The sequence below is a fragment of the Panthera leo genome, chromosome A2 (genome assembly GCF_018350215.1).
Source record: "Panthera leo isolate Ple1 chromosome A2, P.leo_Ple1_pat1.1, whole genome shotgun sequence".
NCBI lineage: Eukaryota > Metazoa > Chordata > Mammalia > Carnivora > Felidae > Panthera > Panthera leo.
In genome coordinates, this window is record NC_056680.1 from 60,873,116 (window position 1) to 60,890,798 (window position 17,683).

The 17,683-nt window shown below is 66.5% G+C and overlaps 2 protein-coding genes across 6 annotated transcripts in view; one reads left to right on the forward strand and one right to left on the reverse strand.

The window, feature by feature from the left end:
- Positions 1–6,949, forward strand: part of CCM2 (CCM2 scaffold protein) — a 41,527-nt gene extending 34,578 nt beyond the window's left edge. For 2 of the 3 annotated variants that reach the window (XM_042913415.1, XM_042913422.1), the window contains exons 5-10: positions 1,937–2,073; positions 3,292–3,427; positions 4,444–4,501; positions 4,657–4,795; positions 5,603–5,741; positions 6,521–6,949. In XM_042913415.1, the coding sequence (XP_042769349.1) occupies positions 1,937–2,073; positions 3,292–3,427; positions 4,444–4,501; positions 4,657–4,795; positions 5,603–5,741; positions 6,521–6,801 (890 nt within the window). In that variant the 3' untranslated portion in view covers positions 6,802–6,949. The remainder of the gene's footprint in view (positions 1–1,936; positions 2,074–3,291; positions 3,428–4,443; positions 4,502–4,656; positions 4,796–5,602; positions 5,742–6,520) is intronic. The other variant, XM_042913429.1, reaches the window with a different exon arrangement.
- Positions 6,950–6,996: 47 nt separating this feature from the next.
- On the reverse strand, positions 6,997–17,350 carry NACAD (NAC alpha domain containing). 3 transcript variants are annotated; one of them, XM_042913397.1, is made up of 9 exons: positions 17,258–17,350; positions 10,893–15,463; positions 9,716–10,832; positions 9,460–9,587; positions 9,310–9,384; positions 8,908–9,054; positions 8,686–8,835; positions 8,462–8,584; positions 6,997–8,374 (listed from the first exon to the last, which is right to left on the reverse strand). In XM_042913397.1, exons 1-9 carry the CDS (start codon positions 17,322–17,324, stop codon positions 8,360–8,362), a joined length of 6,393 nt encoding a protein of 2,130 aa, XP_042769331.1. In that variant the 5' UTR covers positions 17,325–17,350; the 3' UTR covers positions 6,997–8,359. The 3 variants fall into 3 exon arrangements, 2 of the variants coding, with proteins under 2 accessions (XP_042769331.1, XP_042769323.1); XM_042913389.1 differs by having other exon boundaries at positions 6,998–8,374; positions 9,716–15,463; XR_006195963.1 differs by lacking the exons at positions 6,997–8,374; positions 8,462–8,584 and having other exon boundaries at positions 8,745–8,835; positions 9,330–9,384; positions 9,716–15,463.
- Between the last annotated feature and the right edge of the window lie 333 nt (positions 17,351–17,683).

Here is a 17,683-nt window from a genome sequence, read left to right on the forward strand (position 1 = left end):
ACCACCAGAGCACAGAGGTTGCGAGACTGGCGGAGGGCCAGGGGGAGAGATGGGGGGGCTGGCTGGCCTAGGAAATGGCGCTGGAAGTGCTCCCGCCACTGCTGCCTGGTGCCGCTGTGGCCGCCCGTTTCCCTGCCTGGGGACAGACAGTCCCGCGGGAGGCCCGAGGTCTGCGGCATCCTGAGGGACAACAAGCGGTGGGAAGACCGGCCTCTGAGCAGCGCCTGCCAGTGTTGAGCCTGCTGGGTGGGCAGCCGGGCCCCCCTGGTTTCTTGTGTTGCGGGACATTCATCTGCGTTCATCATTAGAGCCAATTGCTAGGAAATGGGGAACGGATTTTTCTAAAGGGAGAGAGCGAACTCCAACACTTGGCAAAGTGAGACGAAAACTTGAGAGCTTTCGAGTTGAAGGAAGAGAATGAGTCCGTGTGTCCTGGGCATCTTCGTCATTTTAGTGGCTGGCCCTGCAGCAAAGGCCCAAGACCGTGAGCCTGCACATCCGCGAGGCTCCTGTGTGCGCCAGGCATGCTGTGTACGAGGTCCTGAGCAGAGCGGCCCTCAGCACGCTGGCACGGGCAGCTGACATTTGTTAAGTGCCTACCGCGTGCAGCGCCTCTGGATGCCTCTTTGGGTCCAGGGTTCGCAGGTGCTGGGAGGAGCGCGTGGGGGTCACGTCTGGCTGTGGGGGCTTCCGCGCGTGGCAGGCCCGGCTCGGAGGGCGGGGGCCAGACGTCCAGGCTCACCGGGCTGGAGCGGACTGCGCAGTCTCGTGGAGGGGTTTCCGTGGATGTGTGAAGGTCGGTGGGGATCTGAGGCAGCAGCTGTGGGACGGCTGGTGGGGACGCTGCTGGCGGCCGGACGTGGGCTTGTCGGAGACCGCACACGCGCACTGGACCTGACTGTGGGGCCGTACACCCTGCGTCCCTGGGAATGGCCATGGAGCTACTTAGACTGTCCTCGTAGCCACAGCAGTGACAGCAAGCAAGGGAAATAGGTGTCCTTTGTGTCCCAGATGTGGTGCTGGCATGTCGCCAGTTCAACCATCATTAAGACGTCACGTGTTCTTCTCCGTACTTCCCGAGACCCTGTGTGTCGTTCACACTCCATGCGCACCACAGGGTGGACTTGTCATATTGGACGTGCGCAGTGCCTGGTGCCGACGTGGGGCTGTGCGGCCCTGGGGTCTCACTGCGGCGTTTGTGGGTCTTGGCCCCACATGGGGTGCTGCCCGCCCTACAGGGCCCCGGTCTCTGTGGGCACAGGTGTCCCGACTGTGGCTCCTGCCTGGTTCCCGTGTCAGGCCACGTGTGAGTCTTGGGTGTCCTCCGTGGTGAGGTGGGCTTGCCCCCAGACACCCCAGCATCAGGGAGGCTCCACCTCCCATTCCTGCTCCCGGGCCGCCCAACGGGGGCCTCCCCACTGCGTCTGCCCCAGGGCACCTTTGGGGAGGTGCTGTGTGGGGTGTTAGAAATGTGGGTGGGAGCGTGTGCGGGCCGGGCTCCCTCCTGGCCTCTGCTCCTCTCATGCCCTTGGGCCCGGCCCTTCCGGCCCCCGTGCCTCAGTTTCCCCGTCTCCTGTCGGAGTTGTGTTCATGCCCATGGTTCAGTGACGCTGTGAATGGAACCCCGGGAATACCTTCTTCGTGTGGATCCAAAGCAGCCGAATATCGGCAATTTCGTGTCTCAGCCTAAGGTGCTTGCGTCATCGGTAGTGGGGATGCCAGGAGGTCCTGCAGGGTGCTGATTCTCAGTGAGCAGCGGCCGAGCAACGGCCCAGGGTGAAGGCGTGTCTCACCTGTTACCCGCTTTGTTTAGAGGGGGTGAGGGAGGGGCATACCCGGGGCAGGCCTGTCCCTCACCTGAGCCAGGTAGGGGCTGCCCATAGCTTGCTCTTGAGCTTCCACACCTGCCCTAACCTGCTGCAACGTTGCTTCCCAGCCCAGGACCCTGGCATCTCCCCCAGCCAGAGTCTGTGTGCAGAAAGTTCCAGAGGCCTCACCGCAGTCTCCCTGTCAGAGAGCGGAGTGGGGCCTGTGGAGGCGTGCTGCCTGGTCATCCTGGCGACCGAGAGCAAGGTGGGTAGAGGATGGGCCCTGGCACTTAGACCTGTCCCCACCAGGTCCCTGAGCCTCCTAGAGCTGGCCCAGGCCCCGCCCACAACCCAGGCCCCGCCCACAACCCAGGCCCCGCCCCAACCCAGACTCTGACCCCTCCCACACCCTAACCAGGCTCCTCTCAGATGCCCCCCACCCAGGCCCTGTCCACACCCTGACCCAGGCTTCTCCTACACTCCTCCGACCCCGGGGGCTCCTCACACACCCTGAGCAGGCTCTGCCCACACCCTGACCTAGACTCTTCCCACGCTGCAACCTAGGGTCCGCCCACACCCTGATCCAGATTCCGCTCATACCCCTGTCTAGACCCCGCCCACACCCTGACCCAGGCTCCTCCCACGTGCCGGCCCAGGCCCCTCCCACAACCTGCCCAGGTCCTACCTACATCCATGACCCAGGCCCCTCCCACATCCCCGATCCAGGTTTCTCCCACATGCCGGCCCACGCCCTTCCCACAACCTGCCCTGGTCCCTCCCACAACCTGCCTACATCCATGACCCAGGCCCCTCCCACATCCCAATCCAGGCTCCTCCCACATGCCGGCCCACTGCCCTGCTTAGGCTCCTGCCAGCTACACTGAGTCTGGTGCCTTCAGGCTGTGCTGCTTTTTTATTCCAGGGGCCTCACCCCTTTTTCTCTAAGACCGATGGGGGCAGTGGTCTCCCATACCCCAAGCTGTGCCCTGAGAGGGGCGAGTGTGGGCTTGGGGCCCCCCAGCTGCCTCAGGGCTGGCAGCCTAGGAGAGCTCTTTAGTAGTCGTCAGTTTAGTTTATGTCTGTAAGACTAGTGGGGACCGCGGTGCGCAGGAGCCTCTGATCAGTGCCCTTCCTCAGCTCTGCCTGCCTTCCAGCCAGGCAGCTCTCAGGGGGCTGTGTCCCTGGCCTGTCCCCACTGCAGGTCCCTCTAGACACCACCCCGTGACCGGGGGCAGAACTGCCCCCGACGGGACCCACATGCCTGTAAAGCTGTGTGCTCTCCCCGAGCCCCGGGCAGCAAAGGGGACCTGGGCAGCCCCGGGCAGCAGATGGGGGCTGGCGGCTGACGCACCTGGCCCCTCGGGTCCAGAGAGCCTTCTGGACGTGGGCTGGTCCCCTTGGGGACCTGCTGAGAGGTGGGGGGCCCAGGGCCTGAGAAGCAGGTGCCCGGCAAGCCGCCCAGGAGGGTCCAGCTTTGTTGCAGGTCGCTGCTGAGGAGCTGTGCTCCCTGCTCGGGCAGGTCTTCCAGATTGTGTACACAGAGTCCACCATCGACTTTCTGGACCGAGCCATATTTGACGGGGCCTCGACACCCACCCACCACCTGTCTCTCCACAGCGGTACGTGGGCCTAGGCAAACAGCCATGCTGTCAGGCGTTGATCCGTGGCCTGACAAGGCAGCCAGGTCCTCCGCCTTGGCTAGCCTGGTGGCATCCTGCATGACTGGGGGCCAGGGAACGCTCTCTCAGCCAGTTGCTTCACTGACCTCTGAACAGAGGGCCACGAGGGGCTCGGAGCACGGGGGGCTGGAGGGTGGGTATGGGGCAGGACCCCCACGCCTTGCTGCTCTCGGGGTGAGGGCTTCTTCCAGGACCAAGGCTGCCTGGGTGGTGGGCACTTGGAAGCCACCACGTCCTCTGGTATCTGTGGAGCATTTTCAGGTGCGCTAGAGCACGGGATGGGCTTCACCTGCACACGGCTGGCTCACTATATCTGTGTTTTGCACACCAAGGGTGTCCATTGGTTCCCACTGCCAGGGATGCCCCTTGCTTGTCCCATCCGCCCCTCTCAGAGCTCACCAGCTGCACACAATGGTGTCCGTGTTCCTCATGATCTGCATCACACGGACCTGAGGTCATCTGTCCAGTGTTTCCCGAGGAGCTGCTGTGCACCAGGCTCTGCCGGTGTGAGGGTCTCAGGCCCCCGGGGGCCGCCTCTGTCCTCGGCGAGTAGCTGTCCCCGCATGGAGCTCCCTGGGTCCAGGCTGAGGGTCAGACCCACCTCTGATTGTGGCTTCTGCACCCCCCCACCCCCCCCACTGCGGCCGTGAGATGTGGGGCAGGTCGTCCGACCTCTGGGATTCAATTCCTCATCCAAAGCGGGCAACACAGCCTCGAGGACGCTGCTGGCGCCCCCAAGTTGCGTTTCCCTTATCCTTGGCCACTGGGGAGCACTGTTCAGGCGCCCGCTTGGTGCGTCCTCTGAGGCCAGAGCCTTGCGCTCAGGCCCAGACCTGCAGCAGGTGGTGTGGCTCAGGACCCCCCAGGAGGGGCCCGCATCTTCTGCCAGGTGCTGGGCCGCCGGTCTCCGTGCCCCCTCCCCGTGTAACCCGCAGCCTCTTCCGCACTCCCTGCAGACGACTCTTCCACCAAGGTGGACGTGAAGGAGCCGTATGAGACAGAAGTGGGCACGTTGTGAGTACCCCACCCACTGCCCCTGGCTCCTGTCAGCCGCCCGGACTGCCATGCTGGGCGCCCCCTGGCTGTCATTGGGCCCCCGCGGGACGCAGTGGGGCACGTGCGCGGGGCAGAGGCGGGGAGCCGCGTGCCCATGGCCCCTGTCCTTGCAGCTCCTTCCCCGAGTGCGTGCACGCAGGCGGCGTGTCGCCCTTGTCCTTCTGTATGCAGACGGCGCCCCACTCCAAGACGGTCAGTGAGAGCGAGCTGAGCGCCACTGCCACGGAGCTGCTGCAGGACTACATGCTCACGGTGCGCCTAAGGGGGCAGGGGGGGGGATGCAGGGAGCAGGGACAGGGGACCCTGCTGGTGACCTCGTGTGCTTCTCTGTGTGCCCGCACCCTTAGGGCGCGCTCATGGTCAGAGGAGGGCTGCCGGGTGGGCTCCTCGTGGGTCTCGGTCAGCGTTCCCCTCCCTGTAGGAGGACGGCAGCTGCGGGGCGGCGGCGGGGGGGGGATCAGCAGCTGTGGGGGCGGGGGAGGACAGTGGCTGCAGGGGGGGTGAAGGAGAGCAGCTGCAGAGGGGGAGAACCACGGCTGTGTGTGGGGGGGGGGCAGAGGCTGCAGGGGGGAGGACCATGCCTGTGGGGGAGGACAGCGGCTGCAGGGAGGAGGACTGCAGCTGAGTGTGGGAGGACAGAGGCTGCAGGGGGGAGGAATGCGGTCGTGTGTGTGTGGGACGACCACAGCTGTGTGTGGGGTAGGACCGCGGCTGTGTGGAGGAAGTCAGCCGTGTGTGGGGGGAGGATTGTGGCTGTGGGAGGGAGGACCACGGCTGTAGGGGGGAGGACTGTGGCTGTGTGTGAGAGAGGACAGTGGCTGCTGTGGGGAGGAGCACAGCCGAGTGTGGGGTTGACAGCGGCTACAGGGGAAGAACCGTGGCCGCGTGGGGGAGGATCATGGCTGTGTGTGTGGATCACAGCCGTGTGTGTGGGAGGATGGCGACTGCAGGGGGGAGGACCATAGCCTTGTGTGTGGGAGGATTGCGGCCGAGTGTGGAGGGAAAGGGGCTGCGGGGTTTGTGGCAGTGCCGCTCATCCCCGCCCCCCTCCCCCGGCAGCTGCGCACCAAGCTGTCCTCGCAGGAGATCCAGCAGTTCGCGGCGCTGCTGCATGAGTACCGGGATGGGGCCTCAGTGCATGAGTTCTGCATCAATCTGCGCCAGCTGTATGGGGACAGCCGCAAGTTCCTATTGCTGGGTGAGTCCCGCAGGGGTGTGGCTGGAGTGTGGGAGGCTCCATTGAGGATGGGATCAGGGTGGGTCGGCCTGGAGGGCTCTTTCCGTTGACTGGCAGGACCTGCCCACGGGAGCCAGACTGAGGAAGCCAGGACTGTGTGCGCGGTCAGAGCGACTGCTGGGGGTGGGGGGGCTTCCTCCAAGAAGGTGGCACTTGAGTGGGTTTTGGCGGGTGACTAGGGAGTTCGCTGGGCGGAGAAGCGAAGGCACCACTTCCAGGTAGAAGGACCTGCCTTTGTTGAGACGCTGGCCCTGAGCTCAGGCAGTGGGTGGGTGACATGTGGCCCTCCATGCCTACTATGCACACCCTGTGGGATGACCGCCTCGGATGTGTCTTCTGAACCCTGAGCCTGGAGAAGGCAGCCGGTGATGTGGGCTCTGCCCCCCACTGTCCAGGGAGGGTGCGTTTGTTCAAGCTGCCACCTGGCACATCCAGCCCGAGCTCTCGCCGACCCCCAGCCTCCCCGCTGGGGTCAGTTACCCGCAAACACCCCCACCGCCCCCATGTTCCTTTGTGTCTGGTCCTCGCACGGAGGAGTGGGAGGTGCCGGGGGAGGTCCGCCCACCCCCTCTGTTCTGCACTCAGAGGCCTGTGAGCAGCCGCAGCCAGAACCAGGCAGGGATGGGAGGCCAGCCACCTGCTGCAGAGCCAGGACCTGCCGGCGCTCCCTCTGCGTCTGTTGGGCCAGGGGGCGGGGCTGGACGCGGGGCAGGAGCCTCAGGCGAACCCTGTGTCCACAGGTTTGCGGCCCTTTATCCCAGAGAAGGACAGCCAGCACTTCGAGAACTTTCTCGAGACCATCGGGGTGAAGGATGGCCGGGGCATCATCACTGACAGCTTTGGCAGGTACCGGCGGGCGCTGAGCTCCACCTCCACCTGCACCTGCCCTGGGAACAGGGCCACGGGCAGCTCGGACGACCAGTCTGCGCCCTCGGAAGGGGACGAGTGGGACCGCATGATTTCGGACATCAGCAACGACATCGAGGCTCTGGGCTGCAGCATGGACCGGGACTCGGCCTGACCCTCTACTGTGAAGGACGCGCCCCGGGGCGCCGGTGCACGGGCCTGTCCCTGGAGGGATCCTGGGGGTCCCTTTGGTTTTGCACACGACGTTCCTGTCGAAACCCTCAGAGACCTTCAAAGAAGTTTACTGCGATGTGAACGATTCATCCGTGGTCCTAGTGTGCTTGTCATCTGGTGGGTGGGGGGCTGGGGGCCTGGGGTGGCTGCCCTTTGGCTCTTGGGGCAGCAGGTGCTGGTGTGACCCCTCACCTGAGTCCCCGGTTCCTTGGTCTCCCTGCTGTCACAGGTGGTCCCACCCCAAACCTGTCCCCCTTTCTCCACCCTGAGAGCCCAGGGTCCTGGTTTTCAGGGGGCCATCGGCACTGCATCCTAGGTCTTTCTTGGCTGGGCCCCTCCTGTGCCCTTGGCACATGGGGAGGCAGCAGGGGTGACCCACCCTGGGGTCGGGGCCTGGAGATTGTAGTGCAGGAGGGTCAGGTGGAGAGCCCCTCCTCACCCAGGAGATGCCTCTGCCCGGGGAGACCCCTGGCAGCATGTGTAAGAAGCTCCAGGCTGAGCTGGGTGGGTGCTGGGTCCCCAAGGAGGGAGGACAGGGCCCTCAGCTTCCAGGGAGGCAGGGGTCCCAGCAGCAGGTTGGGATGCAAAGAGGGGTCTCATTCTTGGCTCTGGCCTGCGCTGTCTGGGAACTGGTCGTGGGCCCGGGCAGGCAGAGCTAAGGGGACATCCAGTCGGGGCCAGCCTCTCCCCAGCCCACTATGGGTCTGAGTGGCCATAGTGGGGGTGGGGGAGGTGGCCACATGACAGGCCCTGGCCTAAGTGTCCTGTGTGGATGGCAGGAACGGCTCCCTCCCCTCTGCGGGCCCCGCTCCCATGTGGCCCCACTCAGTGGGTCCCTGGACTTTGGAGAAAATGTGGAGAGGCTGCATGGCCATTCCGGGCGCAGTGAGGGGCCAAGGACTTTGGGGACCCACTGCCCCAGCAAATGCCTTTCCGCAGCTGATCATCCAGAGCTCCTGAGTCTGGGGGTTCCTTCCCGAAACTCCCATCCCCAGGCCCACGCCTTCGTGACTGCCCACATTCTCTGGGCAGGTGAGGCACCCTGGACATAGATGGGCCTCCCCCCTGGGAGACGGGGGAGGACTCCCACCCTCCAGAGACACGTGGGGACAGAGCCCCACTTGGGGGTGGACACAGGACCCCCATTCTGTGGGACATGTGGGAACAGAGCCCTGACCTCTGGGGACAGAGGGAGAGGACACCCACCCTCCAGGGGCATGGGGAGGCCACCATTTCTGGGACATGAGTGGGTGGGCACACCAGCCTTTACGAACACAGGGGACAGACCTCTACCCTGTAGGACATGGGAGGGGAGACCCCCCCCGCTCTCCTGGGGCTCTGCATGGGTCCAGGAAGTGTCTCCCCTTCACAAATGCCATGTGACCGCAGCCTGCCCGGGACTTTGGAGCAAGAGCAGAGGCTCTGAGAAGACACCCATTTATTGAGCAGCACAGCTGGGGGTGGGGATGGATCCGTGGCGGGCGGGTGGCGGTCGGCGGCTACATGGTGAGCTCCTGTGGGAAATGCAGAAAGACAGGGCAGGCTGGGGAGGGGCCCGGCAGGGCCAGCGACAGGGGTCTGGGAAGGGGCCGGCCGCTCACCATGATGGCGTTGACGATGTCACTCTGGTTGTCCCTCAGGGCCCGCACGGCCCTGGCCCTTGACACGTTGGCCTGCGCCATCACCAGCTCGATGTCCCGGAGCTCCAGCCCTGCCTCGTCCACCTGGGCGGGGTGGGGGGAGGTGAGCAGGCAGGTTCTGGGGCTGCCCCCTCCCCGGGAAGAGCCCCGAGAGCCCCTGGCCCCCCTGTGTCCCTGGGCCTCACCTCCTCCTCCTCTTCCTCCTCCTCCTCCTCCTCACACTCGGGCCTCACTAGCGGCCCTGGCGTGGACTCGGGAACCAGGGCGGAAGTCTCCGTGGGCACTTTGAACTTCTCGGCGGCGGCTCTGTGCACTTGCTGGGACAGGTCCTCGATCTGCAGCAGGGGGCACGGCTGTCAGCCAGGCCCCCGCCCCGAGTCCCCACCCCCACCCTGGGCCGGCCAGACCTTGGCCTCCCCGAAGACCACGTAGGTGTCCGAGGCCGGGCTCTTGAAGACATCAGGCTTGGCGATGACAAAGAGGATGTTCTTGGACTTCTGGATGGTGATCCTGGTGACCCCCTGGATTTGCCGCAGGCCCAGCTTGGACATCGCCTGGGGGCACAGTGGGCTCAGACCCGGGCATCGGCCGGGGGGGGTCCCAGGCTGGGGTGGGGGGGCAGCACGCCGACGGGGGAAGGGGGGCTCTGCCGCCGACTCTGGGGGACCCTCTGTGGGCTTTGGGCCCACCCTGCCCCGGGCGTACATGGGGCCCCAGCTTCGCACCGGTGTCCGGGACTGCGTTTACTCGACGGCTCGTCGGCCATTGGCTCTGAGGGGTCCCCTTAAGTGGCCGTCCCCCCCACCCACCTTTCGGGCCTTCTTCTCACTGCGACTCTGCTTGGCTTTGGCGACGGTCTCCTCGCTGCCACCGCTGGCGGGGGCCTGGGGAGGACAGGGTCTGAGCCCCTGAGTAGGGGATGCCCTTCCAGGGGTGCGCCCTCCCCCCTGGCCGGGCACCTGAGCTGGGCACTGTGCGCCCTGTGCTCCCGACAGTTCCTGCTCCTCTGGTTCTGCTGACGACTCCCCATGGCTGTCGGAGTGCTGGGCCGATCCCTGGCCGGATCCCGGGGCCCTGGGTGGCGAGTCTGGGGAGGGGGGAGGTGTGAAGAAGGCCTCCGCCTTCTGACTTGGCCCCATAGCCCGCCCACCCACCCACTCTGGTGCCCTGCTCAGGACTGCGCTCCGGCTGTGTCCTCCCCTGCCCCCCACTCACCTTCCTCCAGGCTGTCCTGGTCATCCTGCTGCTCGGCGGCCGGGAGCCCTCGAGGGCCAGGAGGCACTTGGCAGGGGGGCGAGAGCCTCCAGGCCTGGTCTTTGGCATGGGTGTCCCCCACAGGGGCCGTTTTGGGGCTGAGGAGGGGGGAGTGGGGCAGGAGGCCTACACGATGCCCGGCCCCTGGAGGCTTTGTGGTTCCTGAGAAGGTAGCTGCCGCCCGCTGGGCTCCTGCCCGTGGTGGCTGGAGGCCCGGAGAGCCCGAGGGCTCCTTGCCTTCCACCGAGTCTTCCCTGGGGCCCTGGCAAGGGCAGGGAGCAAGGAGTGCCTCTGTGGGGACACGGGGAGCAGAGGGCTCGGGGCCGAGGACCCTGTCCCGGGGCACGCTGGGTGGGCCTCTGGCAGGGCTCTCCAGGGACTGTGCTGGGGACGAGCTGGGGGCTCCTGGTGCCACCTGCGCCCATGCTCCACTTCCCGGGCCCGTCACGGGCTCCCGCTGCAGACAGGGTGCTGGTGCGTGTGGGGTAGGCTCTTTGGGGCAGCCCCTGCCTGGCCTGGATGCGGACCTCAGTGGGGACTCTGCACTGGAGCCCGGCCCCGCCTCCGAGGTCACAGCAAGGGGAAACCCGAGCCCCTGGTTTGCTCTTTGGCCTACCTCAGGGCGAGCGGCAGGATGTGCCCTCCTAGCCCCCTGGGGTGCTGGCTCAAGGCCCCCAGCCCGGCAATTCTCACCCCCTAGGGCCTCCTTTGGGGCTGAGCAGGACCCAGCTGTGTGGGCAGTGCGCACACGGGCCCCGGGATGGGTTCCCTGCTCAGGTGCCAACAGGACCGCCACTGCTTCCTCTCCAGCAGAGACAGGAGTGGGTGGGGCCATGGCCTCCGTGGCAGGCTCAGGGCATTCTAGGGCCTCTCTGGCAGGTTCTGGAGGTTCTAGGGCTGCTACGATAGGCCGAGGGAGTTCCAGGACCTCCATGGCAGGCTCAGAATGTTCCAGAGCCTCCGTGGCAGGCTCTGGGTGTTCCGGGGCCTCCGTGGCAGGCTCTGGGTGTTCCGGGGCCTCCGTGGCAGGCTCTGGGTGTTCCGGGGCCTCCGGGGCAGGCTCTGGGTGTTCCGGGGCCTCCGTGGCAGGCTCAGGGTGTTCCGGGGCCTCTGGGGCAGGCTCTGGGTGTTCCGGGGCCTCCGGGGCAGGCTCAGGGCGTTCGGCAGGCTCAGGGCATTCCAGGGCCTCTGTGGCAGGCTCAGGGCGTTCCGGGGCCTCCGTGGCAGGCTCTGGGCGTTCCGGGGCCTCCGTGGCAGGCTCAGGCTGTTCCGGGGCCTCCGTGGCAGGCTCTGGGTGTTCTGGGGCCTCTGTGGCAGGCTCAGGCTGTTCCGGGGCCTCTGTGGCAGGCTCTGGGTGTTCCGGGGCCTCTGTGGCAGGCTCAGGCTGTTCCGGGGCCTCCTTGGCAGGCTCTGGGTGTTCCGGGGCCTCCGTGGCAGGCTCTGGGTGTTCCGGGGCCTCCGTGGCAGGCTCAGCGTGTTCCGGGACCTCCGTGGCAGGCTCAGCGTGTTCCGGGGCCTCCTTGTCAGGCTCTGGGTGTTCCGGGGCCTCCATGGCAGGCTCTGGGTGTTCCGGGGCCTCTTTGGTAGGCTCTGGGTGTTCTGGGGCCTCCTTGGCAGGCTCAGGGTGTTCTGGGGCCTCCTTGGCAGGCTCAGGGTGTTCCGGGGCCTCCGTGGCAGGCTCTGGGTGTTTCGGGGCCTCCTTGGCAGGATCAGTGTGTTCCGGGGCCTCTGTGGCAGGCTCAGGCTGTTCTGGGGCCTCCGTGCCAGCCTCAGGGTGTTCCGGGGCCTCCGTGCCAGGCTCAGGCTGTTCCGGGGCCTCCGTGCCAGGCTCAGGCTGTTCTGGGGCCTCCGTGCCAGACTCAGGCTGTTCTGGGGCCTCCGTGGCAAGCTCAGGCTGTTCCCGGGTCTCAGTTGCAGCCTCAGGGCATTCTGTGGTCTCCGTGGTAGGCTCAGAATGTTCCAGGGCCTCTGTGGTAGGCTCTGGGTATTCTGGGGCCTCCATGGCAGGCCCAGGATGGTCCGGGGTCTCTGGGATGGACTCAGGGTGTTCTGGGGTCTCTGTGGTAGTCTTGGGGTGCTCCAGAGCCTCCATAGCAGGCTCTGAGTGTTCTGGGGCCTCCCTGGCAGGCTGTGGGTGTTCTGGGGCCTCCATGGCAGGCTCTGGGTGTTCCGGGGCCTCCGTGGCAGGCTCTGGGTGTTCCGGGGCCTCCGTGGCAGGCTCAGGGTGTTCCAGGGTCTCCGTGGCAGGCTCAGGCTGTTCCTGGGTCTCAGTTGCAGCCTCAGGGCATTCTGTGGTCTCCGTGGCAGGCTCAGAATGTTCTAGGGCCTCTGTGGCAGGGCCAGGATGTTCCGGGGTCTCTGGGATGGACTCAGGGTGTTCTGGGGCCTCTGTGGTAGTCTTGGGGTGCTCCAGGGCCTCCGTAGCAGGTTCAGGAAGTTCTAGAGCATCTGTGGTAGGCTCAGAATGTTCCAGGGCCTCTGTGACACGCTCAGAGTGTTTTGGGGTCTTGGTGACAGGCCCAGGATGTTCCAGGGCCTCTGTGACAGCCTCAGGGTATTCTGGGGCCTCCATGGCAGGCCCAGGATGTTCCAGGATCTCTGTGACAGGCTCAGAATGTTCCAGGGCATCTGTGACAGGCTCAGAGTGGTCTGGGCTCTCGGTGACAGGCCCAGCATGTTCTGGGGTCTCTGTGACAGGCTCAGGGTGTTCTGGGGTCTCTGTAACAGACTCAGGGTGTTCTGGAGCCTCTGTGACAGGCTCAGAGTGTTCTGGGGCTTCTGTGGCAAGCTCAGAGCATTCTGGGGCCTCTATGACAGGCTCAGAATGTTCCAGAGCCTCTGTGACAGGCTTAGAGTGTTCTGCGGTCTCGGTGATGGGCCCAGGATGTTCCGGAGCCTCTGTGACAGACTCAGGGTGTCCTGGGGTCTCGGTGACAGGCCCAGGATGTTCTGGGGCCTCTGTGACAGACTCAGGGTGTCCTGGGGTCTCAGTGACAGACTCAGGGTGTTCTGGGGTCTCCGTGACAGACCCAGGATGTTCTGGGGCCTCTGTGGCAGGCTCAGGGTGTTCTGGGGCCTCTGGGACAGACTCAGGGTGTCCTGGGGTCTCAGTGACAGACTCAGGGTGTTCTGGGGTCTCCATGGCAGACCCAGGATGTTCTGGGGCCTCTGGGACAGGCTCAGGGTGTTCTGGGGCCTCTGGGACAGGCTCAGGGTGTTCTGGGGTCTCGGTGACAGACTCAGGGTGTTCTGGGGTCTCCATGGCAGACCCAGGATGTTCCGGGACCTCTGTGGCAGGCTCAGAGGGTTCTGGGGTCTCCGTGGCAGACCCAGGATGTTCTTGGGTCTCTGTGACAGGCTCAGGGTGTTCTGGGGCCTCTGTTACAGGCTCAGAGCGTCCTGGGGTCTCAGTGACAGACTCAGGGTTTTCTGAGGTCTCCGTGGCAGACCCAGGAAGTTCTTGGGTCTCTGTGACAGGCTCAGGGTGTTCTGGGGCCTCTGTTACAGGCTCAGAGTGTCCTGGGGCCTCTGTGACAGACTCAGGGCGTCCTGAGGTCTCAGTGACAGACTCAGGGTGTTCTGGGGTCTCCATGACAGACCCAGGATGTTCTGGGGCTTCTGTGGCAAGCCCAGGATGTTCTGGGGTCTCCATGGCAGGCTCAGGGTGTTCTGGGGCCTCTGGGACAGACTCAGGGTGTCCTGGGGTCTCAGTGACAGGCTCAGGGTGTTCTGGGGCCTCTGGGACAGGCTCAGGGTGTTCTGGGGCCTCTGGGACAGGCTCAGGGTGTTCTGGGGCCTCTGTGGTAGTCTTGGGGTGCTCCAGGGCTTCCGTGGCAACCTTGGGGCATTCTGGGGTCTTCGTGGCAGGCTGTGGGGGTTGTGCGGCCTCCGTGGCAGACTTGGGGGTGCCTGCAGTTCCCCTTGAGGCCCAGAGTGTACCAGTGTCTGCAGCTGGCTCCACGCCTTCCAGCTGGGCTTGGTTCCAGGCCGAAGGCTCCAGGCCTCCAGCGTGTCTTGTGTCCCTCTCCTCAGGTGCCGGCCTCGGTTCCAAGGTTGTTTGTCCTTCCTGCTGGGCTGCGGTGACCACAGGCTTGATCCTTGGGGTGTGTACGTGCAGCTTCTGAAGCCTGGCCGCAGCGGCAGGCCCCCGGCCCAAGGGGAGGCCTGTGTCCTGTGGGGGCCGGGCTGGGGCCACAGAGTCAGGGTCCTGGCCTGCTTCTTGCTTCAGGGTCTGCGGAGAGTCTGGGCTTGGTGTGAGGTCCCCCTCTTCTGGGGCAGTGCAAGGGGCCAGGCCTACGGCAGCGCCGTCCTCCAACTGCAGGGGCTGAAGTGTGACTGTGGCAACAGGCGCTGGGCCCAGGACGGAGCCCTCCTCCTCCCCCCAGGCCTGCGAGGTCACCCAGGGGTGGCCTGGGGCTTCCTGCAGGGCGGGAGCAGGGACCGCCCCTGTCTCCTGGGCACCCGGTTCGTGGCCCTCCATGGCCCGGCCGGCCTCTCCCTCAGAGATCCCAGGAGCGGGCAGCCCCCCAGGGCCATCCTGGAGCAGGGTGGCGGGCTGCGCATGGGGCTCCCCGCTGTACAGCCTCTCGTCGTCTGCCCCCGCATAGGAGGCAGAATCGGGGTCGGACGAGGCCGCTGAGGTGTCGTCCCGGAAGGCGAAGGCCTCGTCCATGCCCTCGGTGATGGAGAGGTCAGACAGTGACTGCAGGGAGGAGGCGAACGTGCTGTCGTCCTCGCCCTCCCCGGCAGGGTCCCCTGCAGAGTCCCGGCTGTCCTCCTCCTCCTCCTCCTCTTCCTCCTCCTCTTCCTCCTCCTCAGGGGCCCTCGGCGTCACCTCCACGGCCTCCACCTGGAAGAGGAGGCTGCCCCGGAAAGGCAGGAGGGAGGCGGGGATCATTGGGTCGTTGGCCAGGAAGTCCAGCTCGAAGAAGTGGCCATCCTGGCCCCAGGAAGAGCTGCTGTCTGCCGAGATGCTGGACTCCGGGGACAGGGGCCCTGGGGGCCCGGCAGGGGACGGCTCCTGCTCGTCTGCCACAGACCCCGGCGGGGAGAAGCCCCAGCCTGAGGGGACGTCCAGCCCTTCGGGCGGGACCAGTAGGCTCAGGGAACAGGACGGGGACGAGGCCCAGCTGTCGCCGTCCGCTGTGATGTAAGAGCCCGAGGGCGAGGCTGGCGGCGAGTCCCCCAGCTCAGCCTGGGTGTCCCGGGCGTCCCTGCGGGGCCCTGCGCCGAGGAGCAGGGCACAGGTGGTCTCGGTGGGGGTGGAGGGAGGCGTGAAGTAGGAGTCGGGGTCTGGGGCAGGGCAAGGCACAGGAGAGTCACCCTGAGAACACAACTCGGAGGGTGGGTTCAGGCTGGGATGCCCACCTTCCCGGTCCCTGAGCTCTGGCAGGGCTGCCCTGGGTGGCGGGGGCGCCCGGCAGGTCTCCTCGCCCATCACGATCCGGGGCTCCAGGGTGGCTGGAGGGGGACCCCCGGCGGGCCGGGCTTCGGGTGGCCCAGGGCTGGGGCTGCCTTCTGCGGGGACCGCCCAGGCGGAGGGGGTGCCGCGCGGCCCCGCATCCCAGCTGGCTCCCTCCGGCGGGGGCCGGGTGCCCGGCTTGCTGGGTAGGAACTCGAGGGCCAGGCCGCCAGGACCCGGGCTCAGGGCACAGTGCTCCAGCCGGTCCCCTCTAGGGGTGGAGGCCGAGGCCACATCACAGGATGACTCTGTGGGAAGAGAAGGGCGTGAGGAGGGTACGGGGTGTGGAGTGCAGGGCGGGTGGGAGAGTGACCTGGGGCCGCACCATCTGGCGTGGGGCGCAGCGCAGCAGCAACGGGGGGGATGGGGAGTGGCAGGGGGTCAGCCGAACACACTAATGGGCTTCTCTCTGAGGCTCTGCAGGGGTGAGGCTGGTACCTGTCTCCTTGGGTGCCAGCTGGCTGGCCCCCTGCCCTCAGTCTGTGACCTCTCGTGACCTCTAGGGAGAGGCCTCCGCATTCAACTGCCCTGGGACAATGAAGGCCTCACAGCTCCTGTGAGGCGGGGGCCCGGGCCCTCTTCCTCATCCCTCTCCTCACTGCCCCGTGGGCACCTGAGGCCAGCCTGCCTGCTTGTAGCCGGCCCTGCCCCGTACCTGCTCCCAGAGCTGACGGGACAGGCCCTGGGCTGGAGCACACAGCGGGGGCAGCGCTGCAGTGGGGACGGGCCCTGGGGAGTCACGGGGGGCTGGAAGGGCTCCCCCCCTGCCCAGGAACACACGAGTGGGTCCCCTGGCAGTGTTAGGGAGGCTGCCTCTGGGGGTCCTGTTCTATGATGCTCACCTGCGATCACCCCCCAAGTACCTCTGTGCCCTGGCTTTCTGTCTGCAAAGTAGAGTATTTGCCAGGACTAGAGAGGAAACTTTCACAAAGGGGCAGCCCCCTCCCGGGCCTACCCGCGGGCCTGCAGCCGTGGCTGAGCCCGGGGCCCTTGGGCCACACCACTGGGATTCTCAGGTGGTGGAGGGACCCTGAGAAGCGGGTTCACAAGCTGGCTGCAGTGTGACAGACACCCAGGGCCTGGAGGTGGGTGTGGTGGGCGGGGTCGGGTGGAGTCGGGGCTCTTGGCACCGAGCCAGTGTGGTGCCCTTACCAACCTGCACTGGGGCAGGGAGAGGGCAGAGCTGGGCCAAGGGGGGAGGGGAAGGGAAGCCAAAGGTCAAAGGTTTTTGTAACCATCAAGGTCATCAAGCGGCCTGAGCAGAGCCAGCCTGAGACCCTGGGTCTGGGGAGTCCTAGCCTCCATCCACTTTACGGGACCCCAGAGGGAGACCGGGCCCCTGGGCCCAGGACTGGTCAAATTGCTGGGTGACTTCTATCCACAGCAAGGTGCCCATGGCCCTCCAGGACCCACACATGGCTGACCTCCGGCTGGTCACCCTGGCTGGCCCTCCCAGACCCAGGCAGACCCCCTCAGCCTCCACCAGCAGTGCTGGCCCGGCCTCTCTGAGGATGTGGGCCTGCGCCCCGGCCCTAGTTCCCCAGACCTTGCTCCCCCAGGGCACCCCGGCTCACAGCGGCCCCTCTGCCTTCCCCAGGCTCCAGCTCCAGTCCTGCTCCGCAGACCCAGGCCCGACCAGTCACCGGCGCTGGGGCGGCCTTCAGGCATCTGAGGGTTCAGCTGAGACCTGAGCCGCCCAGGACTGCCTGACCCTGGGCTCCTCGAAGACAATGGGGCGGCGGCCCAGAGGGCGGGCGGTGGGCCCGCGAGCCCCAGAGCTGGGGGATGATCCCCACAAGGCCCCTCTGGCTCCTGGAGGACACCCGGGTTCCCCCTGCCCTTCCCCGCAGTCCTGAGTTGGGACTTGCAGGGCATTGGGTGGGGGCGGGGGGGGGGGGGGTCAGGATTCAGGTGCTCGAAAGGGCAGGACTCCAAAAGGACCCGGGAGGGGACGGGGAGGGGGGCTGGGTAGAGAAGGGCGGAGAGGGACAGGCGGGGAGAGGCGGAGGGCGGCCGAGACGCACGCAGGAGCGAGACCTCACCTGTGCGGGGCCCGGGCCCGCCCGCCTCCGGCAGCAGCAACTCGGCGCGGGCAGCCTCCCCGGGCATGGCCTGACCGCGCGCCCTTCCCTCCGTGCCCGGTCTGTCCGTGTGTCCGTCAGGCCGAGCCTGCGCGGCCACCGCCCCTCGGCCGGGGGGTGGGGGTCAGCGGATGATGTCAGAGGCGCCCCGCCCGCTGGCGCCCCGAGTGAGCGTGCGCGTGCGCTCCGAGCACTGCGGAGGGCCGTGCAGGGGGGAGGCGCCGGGTGGGGGTGCAGCCTCCCTCCCTCCCCCGACCCAGGCTGCGCCCTCCTTCCGCGCCGCGCGGCCCCGCCTTTCCCGCAGCATCTCCGTCTTTAACGGGAGGAGCCCGACCCCATGGAGCATCACACCTAAGCCGGGAACTGGCAGGGGCGGGGGCGGGGACG

Bases quoted from the DNA above. Each gene is read 5' to 3' on its own strand.
- NACAD (XM_042913389.1), bottom strand. From the start codon at position 17,324: ATGCCCGGGGAGGCTGCCCGCGCCGAGTTGCTGCTGCCGGAGGCGGGC. The intron at 9,588-9,715 runs GTGAGTGGGGGG...CCCCCTCCCCAG, and splicing joins CCAGGACAGCCTGGAGGAAG to ACTCGCCACCCAGGGCCCCG. The intron at 9,055-9,309 runs GTGGGTGGGGGG...CTGTGCCCCCAG, and splicing joins GTGAGAAGAAGGCCCGAAAG to GCGATGTCCAAGCTGGGCCT.